This window comes from Serinus canaria, chromosome 3 (assembly GCF_022539315.1).
Source record: "Serinus canaria isolate serCan28SL12 chromosome 3, serCan2020, whole genome shotgun sequence".
NCBI lineage: Eukaryota > Metazoa > Chordata > Aves > Passeriformes > Fringillidae > Serinus > Serinus canaria.
The window spans coordinates 61,706,511-61,719,752 of NC_066316.1; the positions used below are offsets into that span (position 1 = coordinate 61,706,511).

A 13,242-nucleotide genomic window follows, 5' to 3' on the forward strand; every position below is an offset into this window, starting at 1 on the left:
CAAATGCAATGCCTGTCTCAGAGCTGAATAAAATCTTGGGTCATTAGCCCATGTGGTGATAACAGCAGTAGGCTATGACAGTCAGTCTGCTGTTCTCCAGAGTTCATTTTTAAAGGTAACTTCACAAAAAGCAATTGAAACAGAACCTTTTTACAATTGCACTCAAATTAATCATAAAAAGTTTCTCTACTGGGTGGCCCAGCATGAAGATGCAGGCATCTGTGCTAATACAACAACTGTATTTGCAGGTGTCTCAGAGGGGTTGCCTTATTTGTGATACAGAGAACCACATTCTTCTGCAAAATAACAAAGTATTTCAGGAAACATGAGGGAATACTTTTCCCTTGCATAACTTTGGGTTTAGTTACAGGTTTTAGAGCAATATATCAACTGTACTGTCATAGGACACTTCTCTAAAAACCATGCTGGCTAAAGAAGGGAAAGATACATCAGAGATCACTTCTGCTCTCAGGTTTTCTTTTCCCTGTGATTACTATCACCTTTACATAACAGCTGGTTGATGAAGCAAAGTATGTTTAAATTATGCTGCCATAAATGCTTTTCCCTTATTTTTACTGCAGTTTTCCCTTATTTCTACTGCAGAGCAGTTTGTGACTGTACACACTTGCTCCTCAACAGAAATCATGCCAGCCTGCCATGCGGTGATCTTCTACACACTCCAACCAGCCAGATTTTAGGAAGAACCCAAAAAACCTTCACTCCATATGGCTTCAAAACCACATTTTAATAAAGTACTTCTTCTCCATAGCAATAAAGTAAAAAGTCATACAATACCCCCACATTATCTAGCAACACCTCACCAGTCTCCCAGGTAGCCAAGATAACATTCCTTTAGTTTCCACTACTTAGCTAACTAGCAGAGGCATTTTTCTACAGGAAATCCACCCTCTGTTTCTCAGGAGATGTTACTAAAATGTAGAGCCTATGCTTTTAATGGCATCTCTGCTACCATCTCTTCTTCTGTTGACTTTCAGAACAGAACCAAAACCCAGGCTTCTGCAGTAACACCTACTGATGATAATGCTCCTCTTTTGCCTGATAAAGTATTTATATATTTATATTTTCAGTTCTAGCTACTGGGACCTCTCTGAGCCTTGGTGTGATCCCTAACAGAAATTCCACATTTTTAGGTTTTAAATTTGATCTTAAGTGATTAAGACTAGTAAGCTTCAGCTCAACACATAAAACACAAACAAAACAAAAAAATAAATCCAATATCATGACAAAGTAGAATCTAATGGAAAGTCCATAAAAATGACATGAAAAGGCCAGCAAGCTATTATTATTTACTCAATTTCATGATGACAAAACTAGCCAATGAAATTATCAAAAATCAATAAAAAAACCCCAGGACTTTCTCCACCTGACACATAGTGAAATTCTAGAGCCTCTACCAGAAATGTTGTGGAAGCCAAAATTTAAGAACTGTTAAAACTAGTGAAGGATCCATCGACTGAGGGTTACAAAGCAAAAGTTCAGATACAAACCTTAACTAAGTGTCTAAAGCAATGATTACAGGAAACAAACAGGGAGTGAGATCTTATTTCTAATTGACCACTGCTGGGGACAGACTCATTAGGCAGACTTTTATACAAGCCCAATTAACAGCCACAGATTGATTCTGTTGAATTCTGTTTTACAAAGAGAGGTGATCCTAGCAAATTTCCAGCATTGAAAATGGCATAATCCACAAAGTGTATCACAGTTTGGGATTATACCATCTTCAAAAAGTCAGGAGGTACAATCTTACAGCAATATAACACATTTTTATAAATCAATGTGAAAACCCACACGTACACTCATGTGGAAAAGAGTACAAAAACCTAGACTGGCTCACATATGCAAGTTACAGCCAAAATCTACAGCAAAGGAAGAAGAGCTGTGAGCTCAATTCCAAAATTCAAATCAGATGCAAATTTCTGAAGATTTTAATTTTTTATTTTCATGTATGAGTTCTGTTAGGTCTCTGGAGTATTTTGGTAGTTATTCATAAAGTGTATCAGGATCAATATTCAAATCCAGAGCTGTAGAAATGACAGACATCTAAGGTCATAAGTACCAATCAAGAATTTTCTGAATTCTTGTCAGTTTGAGTGTTAACAAGCTACTGTAAAAATGGGGCACTTACTACATGTGCTGACAGATTCAGGTACCTCTGTCTCTATTCAGATCATGACCATTCTTGTGAGAAATCACATCATATGACAGTGGGAGTTTTGGAGAGACATTTTTAACAGAAAACCCTATATGAAATGTAATCTGAGGCTTTGAGCTTTGCTAATCTTTCTTGGTTTATTAATAAATGCAAACCACAAGTACACTTGCAAATAGGAGATGAAAATAAAAGTATCTTATACCTTATTTATGTGTGATCCTGTAAATATGAGCATACACATATTTACCATGGAGCTTTAATAACCAAGACCTGGCTGAATAGGGCTCTGAGCAACCTGATTTAGTTGAAGATGCCCATGCTCATTGCAGGTGGCCTTTAAAGATCTCTCTCAGCCCCAAATTTTCTATGATTCTAATAAGGTTACCCATGATTCTGCAGGTGAGCAGAACTGACTTGGTAATGTCTTCAAGTACAATCTATTGCTGCAGCAGACAAATTACACCAAAATAACGAGATCTATTTTAAAAAGCTTACATTGTTTGCCATTGTGGCTATGAAAGCTCTTCTGAAATCTTACTAAGTGCTTTGAAACAGTTCTTGAAGTTTAAGCCTAAATTTTTAATGAATGTTCATATTCATGTGCCCTAATGCCAGCATTGTCTTTCATGTAGACTAGATCTTTTGGTGTACTGCAACTAATCTCTACAAAATGTTTCAGAGTAGGCACCTCCAATTTTTATCTCCTTTCTAGTTATTTCTTTAAACCACTTCTCTCAAAGTATCTTTAAATCACTTCTCTAAAAGTTTGTTACCAAAGCCTTGCAAGCTCTTAAGGTCAAACTAATGGGCTTGGATGCCATATTGCCACTTTTTTAAAACAAGCATTCCAGGTCTGCAAATCCCCTACAATGCAGAGCAGCAACACTGGCATTTTCATTTCCAGGTCTACGAGTTTGTGAGTCAATTCTTATGTTGCTCCTCTGGAAAACACCAAGTTTTCTTACTGGAACATGTCTGGCTCAGGAGTAATGCTTTCACCTCAGGTTTGCTTTTTCCCACATGTTCTGTCTCTTGCCTTTACCCGTACAATCAAGCTCAAAGCATTTCCTCATGCTAGGTGAACTACAAGTCATCCCCAAATTTTATGCCTTAGTTCAAAGTATGGAAAGTTCTATTTTCCTTGTCAAGTATCCATTTTTTGACATTTAATACATCCATTTCTTGTAACATTATAGGTCACCTTACATGCTGTAAACTCACTACAATGACTGATCTTCACATATATGAAAGACAACACATAACATAAGAGTCTACTTTATTATCTTGTGCTTCTCTAGGTTGAGACAGATATCTATCTGGCTCAAAAGCAAATTATGAGTGCCTTTTGGTTTAATAAAAAGACATTTTTAGCATCAAACTTTTGTGAGCAAAATTAATGTATAGAAATTCTTTTGCTTCGAGCTGATTTTATTTGAACTGAAGCTAACAGTTAAAAAAGTGTCCTCCTATTTATATGGGAAAACCCTGAGTTTTTCTACTCAGATCAGGTTCAAATCAAAGAGCACTATATTCAAACAGACTTTCACCAAGGTTAATTTAAATAAGGTTTCTCCTCTGACCCATTTCTCCAGTAGCCCTTGATAATAATGAACACACCCAGTGACATGCATATTGACAGCTCTTTTACAGTTTGCTTAAGTATTATTTTAAAAAAATAGGAAACAAGCTATCAGAAGAGGACAAAATACTTAATCATACACAGTCCATCTAAAAAGGGAGGGCAAGTGCCATATATTTGAATATACTTAATAAGCCACCTTTTGAATGACTGAAAAACAAGTTGTCCATCCAATCCTTTAAACCACTAGTTTTAATTTAACTATAGCATTGTGCAGCTCTCCACAAGGAGCCTTAATGCACTCACCACAGACAGAGCCTCGCACTAATCTCCTTAGATGTGGTCTCTCGGGGAGGTAGCGGTATTTGCATCCAAAGATACTGAGGTTTGACGTGTGGTCTCCAAAGAAGCGGAGCTGGCGGTATCTCTCCCCACAACGGTAACAGAAATTAGTGTTACACTGTGAACAGGTCATGTGGTCACACCCTTCGGTTCTCTGGATGTGGATCTGTATGAGCAGAAGGAAAGAAGAAATATTTTTTCCCCCTTCCTAAACACAGGAAAGCGGGTGCTACCCGGAGCAGTTCACGTGCCAAATGAAAAGAAGCTGCAAGCAACCCCCTGCAAAGTCAGTACTTGCATTAATTAATACTGCACCTGGCTTAAGACAATAATGGTTTTCTGAGGCATGTTTCAGAGCACTAAATGTGAGTTCTATTGTTTCCAGATTCCCACTTCCTACATAATCTTTTTTTGTTTAAATGCTCTTCATATCAGATGAGAAGTCTTGCCCTTACTGAAATTTTAGTTTTATTGCTGAAGTAGGTATGCTAGCACCAAAGTTTATTAAAAATAAAAGCAACACAGTGAATATAGTTATGAATTCTGTTTGACCCCTCCCCGGATAGGTTTCTCTCTTAGACCAACTGTGGCTCCACTCCCTTTTCCATCACAAATTAATCTGGCATTTTGTAATAAACACCAGAAAGACACTGCTGTTACATTATTTGGGAAGTATGGATGCTTTCTCCTATTTAAAAAAACAAACAAAATAATTCCACAAACTATATGTGGAATAAAAACTTTCACCAAGCTTTCATGATACCCACAGCACAGCATGAAGCAGGGTTGCCCTTGTTCTACAGCCATCTTTCTACCGATTGCCTGCTAAATAGCTCCACATCCTGCATTCCAAGACCACGTTCCACAATGGAATTGGAGATAGCCTAATAATTGAGGTTGAAACTGATGCTCAGGGGTCATCTATTTTAACCCCAACTCCAAGCTGGGATACCTCCAGACAGATCACATTGCTCCAGATCTCATCCCATTAGTTTAAAAAATTTCCAAGCATGGGTATGTCACAGCCTCTTTGAGCAATCTATATCATGCTTCACCATCCTCCCTGGGAATACTTTTTTCCATTACATCCAATTTGAATTTCACCTGCTGAAACTTGCAACAGATCCATCAATGCCTCCTGAAGCCTTCTATACTTATCTACACATATTTATTTTGCAGGGAGGTACAGGCAAAGACATGGCATGACCACTCAGCGGCTCTGCAAGCACCAGAGACACTGAAAGCTCAGTGAGCTCCAGAGAAGCTTGTGACTCCTGGGGTATCCGACATTCTTGAGGGTCAAATGCTTTTGTTCTTTGGTGTTTATCAGGGGTGATGTGGGCTCTCACCTTGCTCACCCAAACATCTACTGAAACTGGCACTCTATCCATGTAACAAAGAGTTACAAGGGTAGCAGTAGCTCCAGGTACCTCTGCCAGCCTCCCTGCGCCACAGCAGCGATCTCAGGATTTGCTTTTCTATACTTTCAAATGCTGCTTTTGTACAAAAGAGGGGAAAATGTTCACAAAAGAGAGAACTGGGCTATTAAAAAAAAAAAAAGTTTTCTAGTGGGCAAGTATTCTAGTACACTTAAAATTTGTCAGACCAAGCAATCATCCCCTTTTACCCCAAGGAATTCTGCTGTATTACAGGTGCCCTGTTTTCCAGAAGCATCTGAAAAAACACCACTGCTGATGAGCTTTATAAGCCACTTGACTTCAAAACTTTGACAGTTAAGCACTGACAGTAGACAAAGCAGAAGGGGAACTCTACCCAATATTACATCAACTTAAGCGAAACTTAAGAAGATACACACTTTTTTTTTTCCTAAAAGGGACATTACACTGTCAGTTCAAATTCTTACTTCTCAGGTTACATGTGAAAAAAGATGTTGACTCCAGTTCTGGGAGCCACAGTTTATTTACCATAATTCCTCAGATTAGCCTGAACTGAAATGAAGGTATTTTAATAATGGCTTAAAGTATTTTGACAAATTAACTTTAAAATTTAATTAGAATTATTTTTTCAGGGAACCAACTCAGACAGCAACTATAGAGACTTTTGTAATTTAAAGGATTATTTTCCTCATCTGCTGATTCTATCTTAAAAATGTAAATGAGGGAACTAGATTTTGTGACTAATGAGAATTAACTGGTTGCTTTATTTTCTTTTTGAATCAAGACTGTTGAATTTTCCTCTCTCTACTCCAATTTACCAACCCAATTAAGTTATCATTCATCCTCATTCTAATTCTGCAGAATTGTGGAACCTATAAAAATCCTAGATGCAAATCAAAATTACTTCACATTCCAAAAATAAGGTAATTTTTATTGGTAGTAAGAACTTCAAGGAGATGCTAGCAATAGCCTTTTATGTTTTACCATTCATATCAGAAATATCCACCTTTTAGAAACTGCCTGCCATCCTTCTACCCATGCTTTCCTAGAAGCCTCCCAGCTCCAGTTAGTCATGCAATTCTCCTGAATCATTTGTCCATCTACTTGTTCCTGCCCTAAATTCTCCAGACATACTGTCCTCTTGAAACATGAAATAAGTTGATAAGAATTTATTATCTTACAGATAAATACTGCAACTACATGCACTTCATATTTGCTTCTCCAAAAAGCAAACCATAAAAATATTTTAGTCAGTACTCATCTGCACATGTAACGGTCTTCAAATGCTGCTAATCTGGAATAACCAGCTGACTTGCCTATAGCTCTTTATTGCAAAAACTTTCCTTTTTTCCAGTGAGTAAAGACTTGATTAGAAAAAATGAAGTGAAAAACCCCACGAACCTCAGATGCAGGGCTTGAACTCCCTATCACATGCTTTACAGACTGACAATGCCAGGTGAACTTTGTATCATCTGGTCAGGCTGCTTTCATCCCTACGACAACATCTCACCAGATCAACTCCATCTCCGGTTCACACGGGCATGCCTCCAGATAATCCACTGACAGAGATGGATTACAAACCTATAGGGTGGGAAAGCCATCGCCGATGGCTCGGGTATCATGAGTGCTCCTGCCCCACTGGCAGCACCACGGCACAGGAGGCAGCCGGGGGAACGCGTGGGGCCGGGAATGCTGCTGGCTGCGGGAAGCTGTGGCCGTGTGGGGCTCGGTGCTGTGAGACTGCAGGCTCCCCTGCAGCACGTCCACTGCAAGCCCAGGTTCTGCCTCCATGCATTCAGTCAAAGCTACAGGCTTCATCCTGCACCCACGGCCTGTTCAAAACCAAAGATGTACACTCACCTTACAGGGGAAGGTTAGCCATTCAGAAACCCAAGAATAACTTCCAGAACAATAGGGGTGAAAGCTACACACAAGGGCAAACACATCAGTTGTCTGCTTAAGACTCTGAACTGGAAGTAGCACAGTGGCTATTTCAGACCTCATTTTACCCCCTCTGCATGTTACATGCCCTCTCAAAGAAATCTTCTAGGGAAATCGCCGCCAAGACTTCTGAGGATGAGTGGCCATGTCTCCTCCACCTCTGAAGAAAACCTGCACAGCTTTATCACTCTGTACACAAATAAGGACTCTCCTCCCTCCAGAAGATGAGAATTAATTTGCAGAGTGTTTCCAAAAACTATGCCCTGACTTATTTGATAATGTTTATATGAATCAGAACAGATAAGAAGTACACACTTCTTTATTTACATTGACTTGTTCTTTAAGCTTGTTCTTAAATTTCCACTGCTGTTCAAAGCCTTCTAAGCTAGAGCTGCTATGTGGTGTTTCCTCAGATAGTGCTGCTTTTCTAATCTGTGGTAAGATAAAACCACTACGGAGTATTTCCTTAGTTTGCTTACTGTAAAAACACTTGTGTAAACAAAAGCATTTTGTTGCAAACATACCAAGAAATCGTAAAAAACAACCCCTTAAAACTGGGAAAAGACAATGTTATAGATTTTGGCAAATGACATCCAATAATGTAGCAAATTTGCACTTATTAGCCAACTTATTCTAGAACAAGAACAGCACTTTTTGGACAAGTCTTGTTGAGAAAAATGGTCTATACTGACTCTCAAAATAGTGTATAGTAAATTTGGAAAAGGCTGTATTAAGAAAAAAAAGTCAAAATAAATTTAAGATACATTTAAAAGAAGTAGTATTTTTCCATGTTTCCATACTGACACACAGTCACAACATGAATATATAATTAAGCATTTGGATTGTGTGTAACATTTTTATTATCTTACGTAAACACATCTTGGAGAGACCAGGTAAATATAAGCAATTCCTATTAGATGTGTTAAAAGCTGTATCCTACTACAGGAAAAAGAAATCAAGTTTAAGATTATCTAACAGTCCCTGCTATACTGACATTACAAAGGATTATGTTCTTTCAAATCACTTATCCAAACCACTGAAATACTCTTATTTGCCTGAGGATCTGCTTCTGTATACACATATCTCCAAATGTGTTTTGATTTTCTCACCTGCATGCCCAGAGAAGATAATGCATTCGATTTCTCCATGGTACAGCTAAAAAGAGTCAGTGTGTGTATGTATCTGTAGGTATAAATAATTATCTCCAAAAGCTATCTGCAAAATATGGTCACAGTTTACACTGTCATCAGTATCACACTGTGGAACTTACCAGCAATTTTACATATTACTTCAGTAAAGAAACTATCTCGACTTAAGTTTCTACCTTTTATTTCCATTCATTTCAGTTTAAGTGTAGAGATGAAATACTAAAATCTTAAGACACAATTTAATATTGACTTTCCCTCAATCTGTTTCCCAATTTTGGCTGCTGCAAATTGTCAACCAAAACATGAAAGAGGTTAAAACTAAAGTATTTTTTCACCAGAAACATGGCCTCTGTGGACCTAAAACATGGATAAATCAAACTGTGTGTTACAAATTATTTTCTTTGTCACTATTTTATTTGGAAATAGGATTATCATCTGAATCAATATTATTTTATATACAGGTTTTGGAGGGAGGGATGGATGGGAGAGAGAGGCAGAGAAGTATTAGATTTAATCCCCCTGACTGCAAATTGTTAACTGTCAGAATACTTATCCCTGTGTGCCCAAACACCTACTAAAGATTTGATGAAGAATACTGCTTAAGATGTATTTTTTTAACTACCCAAAGATGTACTTTTTTTAACTAACTTCCAGTTAAGTGGTACTTTTGATTACTTTCACGTTATAGACTTGATTTAAAGATAAACAATATGTTGAGAGAAACATTTTGGACACTGTAGGCAAGAACTTTTTTTCTAAAGAAAAAAGTATCAAGAGTTGGGGTAGCAACACAGTTTAATAAAAGGTTGAATTCCCTCTTCAATATTCACTTACAGTGCCACATTACCAGGAAGGGCTTAACAGAGGTTCTTTTTCTGTGCTAGTTCCATAAGTTTCCATACTGCCTCCCACCATGTAGGAGGTTTTATTTTCCCTTGATTAAGAAAAGAAACCTCAAGTATTTTTTTAAATTAGCAGCCAAACTCATGCAACTTCATGCTTCAGAATTAGTAACAAGCCATGTAAGTTTAAAGTGTCCAACCTTTTCTTTTGAAGATGGTGAAAAGAGTTGAATATTTAAACACAGCATTTTAAATTTTAACTTATTCAGGCTGAATTTTAGACTTAGCAGTTTTGGTTCCTTTCTTTTTCCAGCTGTCAGCCTTCTTACCACCCCTGGTTTTCCACATTCTTTTTTTTTTTTTTTGCTTGGTCCACTTTCTTAATCTTTTGGACAATTTATTTAAGTTACATCATTCCCATTGTCATAAAATCTGACACAAGTAAAACAATTAAAATCAAAACAGATACTTCTTCCCACTCTGAAAGGAAGAAAGTATTTTACTTTAAGACTTCCCAGAAAGTGAACATTTTTGGAACTGAGTCAAATCTATCAACTCTTACCAAAAACAAGCTGCAAAAGCTCTGTTAAAAGGTCACACGTGTGCAGGATGAAGGGTAAACAAGCAGCTGCTGATTTCAGAGCTTTACAATTTTGCATAGTGTTTTGAAATCTTTCAATTTCAAGCTATGATATCACAGGCTTTTCTTTCTCAAAGACCAAAATATGATACTTAAGAAAACGTTCATCATTTTACTATTTGCACAGTGTAGGCTCAAAGTGTTAAATATACTTTGTATGCTTATAAGTAAATCTTCCCATTCAATATTAATTTTCTACAAAACAGTCCAGCTTTGACTTTCTACTCTGTTGGTAGCTCCGAAAAAAATAGTGAAAAATTTTAAGAATGGCCTTCATTAAGGGCAACTGGAGCAGGGGTGGGCAGGGCTGTTGCATCTCATCTGAGTAGTGAGAAATACTTCTTATCTCTTAAGGGATCAATGACATTTTTAGGTTATGGAACTGCATTTCAGTGTTGAAAATTAATAATGAGAAAGACTTCAGAGAAGCATCCATGTTGGAAAAGACCTCTGAGATCACCAACTCCAACCTTCAATCACCACCTTGTCACCTGACCATGGCACTGTTGCATCCAGTCATTTCTTGAACACCTCCAGGGCTGGTGACTCCACCACCTCCCTGACAGCCCATTCCAATATTTAACAATCCTTTCTGCAAGGAAATTCCTCCTACTGTGCAGTCTGAACCTCCCCTGAAGTTTGATGCTATGCCCTCTTTTCCTGTCACCTGGGAGAAGAGGCCAAGCCCCACCTGCCTACAACCTCCTTTCAGTTGTAGATAATCAAGAGGTGGCCCCTGAGCTTCCTTTCCTCCAGGATAAAAAGGAGGCTCAGGGGACCTCAGCCACTCCTCACAGGACTTGTGCTCCAGACTCTCCACCAGCTCTGTTGCCCTCCTCTGGATTCACTCCAGAACTTCCAATGTCCTTCTTGAAGTGAAGGGCCCAGAACTGGACACAGCACTCAAGGTGTGGGCTGTTCAGTCCCACCTCGAGGTACAGCTTGTGAAGTAGCAACATTCAATCCTACAAAACTTACAGTTTTGCCAAGTCTTACTTTCCCTTAGTTAACTTGTTGACAGAGTATTTCCAGCCTTAATCAGACATTGACTACACTCAAACTCTCTGGAAAACCTGACAAAGGGCACTGAATTTCCCTAAAGTTTTCAATTTCTTTAAAGCTTTATTTTAGGATTAATTTACTTTGTAATTGATTGACCCAAACATTTCTATGATTCATCGAAGTCCCCTCTTAATAATTTCCATAATGTTTCTTTACCTGCAGACACTCTGCAGAATCAGTGCAGGAATCAGCAAAAAAATCTGACCTGTTTTTCTCAATGGGTCATTCATAAGAAACTGCACAGCAAGTGTAATTTCATTTCCAGTGCGGAGCAGAAGCTCAGCAAGTATTTATTTTAAGTGTGTATTTGAACAGTTTGAAGCCACTACCTGCAAGCCAAGGGAGAGCAGCTCACCTTGCATTTTGGACACTTCTGGGCATTCCTCTGCCCGTGTTCGATTTCGTTGGCCCAGTGACGTAACAGCTTGTCTCCCTTCTTGTATTCTTTGCAGTTAACGCCTTCATGCCAGGGAGAGTGGCACTTGAAACACCAGACAAATTGGCAAGATGGACACTGGATCTGTATAAATGAGAAAACACCACACGTTTGCAAGTTGGGTGCTGATACAACTAGAAAGCCTGTTTTAAAACCACTGCTCCTCAATTATGAGAGCAGCTGTCCAGCAAAGACCTAACCTCTTTTGGAGGCTCTGTTTTAAAAACACAAGAGGTTGTGGAAGCTAGCTTGTTCTTTTCCTTTTCAAAATAGTGAAAATACAGAAGTAATTGCTAAAGCTGGGAAAGGCCTCAATCAAATGAAGCACAAGTAGCTTGGCTTAATCACAGGCTCTACTTCCCAAAGTGACTGTGTGGGTCAACTGACAAAAAGCAGAATCCAGAAAGCTTATTCAATTGCCTCTAATACATTTGTGAGAACACTTGAAAATTAGCTGACAGTTTTCAGTACAGCGGATCTGTCTTTCTCTAGGAATAAACTGCACTGCCAAGGCTATTACAGAAAGTACTTGGTCTTCTGAAGGGGCATAAAGGAGCTCGGCTTCATACAGGTTCTGAAGGTTATATTAGAAATGGTCCTGGGAAAAGAAGCCACGAGCAAGGCTCTCATCCAAGAGCCACAACTACCAACGGAAGTCAGGCACCTCCTTTTGCTCTTGACTGCGTCAAGGCAAGCTGAGCCTGTGCCAAACAGCCCACTTCTACAGACCACACCTAATGGCAAAACCCACAAGCCATACTCAAACTGAAAAAGGATCTATTCTTTCCACTCCCTCAGTTTTAAATCATTGTGTCAAACAGGTACCATCGTCATCACGTCGTCTTCCACAGCCTGCTTACGGTTTTTTTTAGGAAAAGCTAAGGCAGCTGCTCTGTTTGCAGGAGTAATAAACAGAGGCACATTGGAGCTGCTTATATGATGAAAGGCAGGCCTCCAACCCGGATCATGACTAAGGACAGCACGACCTAGAAGACACCTTAGGCTCAGGCATGTCCTGCAACATGTTCACTTCTGCTGTGTTCAGCAGCAAAATATCTGAGCCATTCAAGTGACTGCTGAGCCCTGTCCACCATCTCCAGCTGCAGTCTATGTCTGGCACTGCCCTGGCTTTGTACTCAGTTGATGGATGGGACTGAGGAATTCAACCAGCCAAACCAAGTAGTTTTGGTTATATCTGTGTCCAGACTTGGTTCACCACCAAACCACAGAAACATCTGTGCTGACCATGCATGGTGTGGGGGTGCTACTCAGGAAACTACATCCTAGTGTGTAGTCACATGTGAAGTCCCCAAAACATATATCTCAAGTTCTCACTCCCACCAGCTGCTGTGCCCTCCTGTTGAGTCATGACAACTGGTGCTACGCTTCTTTGACAACAATTAGTAAGAGCCCAAAGCAGATGCTCTGATCTCCCTTACGTGTTTTGCTGGGGCTAGCCAAAATTTTTACACATGCAATCACTACATCTTGTTTAAGGAGAAACAACACATTAGGACTGAAACATGTGGATTACAAACATTGTTAGTTTTTACCTGAAAACCTGTCCAAGACCATGATAAGGTATTAAACAAAAGCAACACAAAGAAGTGCCCTTTCTCAAAACCTAATGAGCCAGTGGTCAATATGCTGAATCAATGAAAATATACTAACTTGCATCT

The 13,242-nt window shown here is 39.0% G+C and overlaps 1 protein-coding gene across 1 annotated transcript in view; it reads right to left on the bottom strand.

Annotated features, from left to right (window-relative positions):
• RNF217 (ring finger protein 217) overlaps window positions 1–13,242 on the bottom strand; it is a 64,274-nt gene that overhangs the window by 13,942 nt on the left and 37,090 nt on the right. The window contains exons 3-4 of the mRNA XM_050972452.1: window positions 11,483–11,647; window positions 4,062–4,263 (exon numbers count right to left, since the gene is read on the bottom strand). Of these exons, the coding sequence (XP_050828409.1) occupies window positions 4,062–4,263; window positions 11,483–11,647 (367 nt within the window). The remainder of the gene's footprint in view (window positions 1–4,061; window positions 4,264–11,482; window positions 11,648–13,242) is intronic.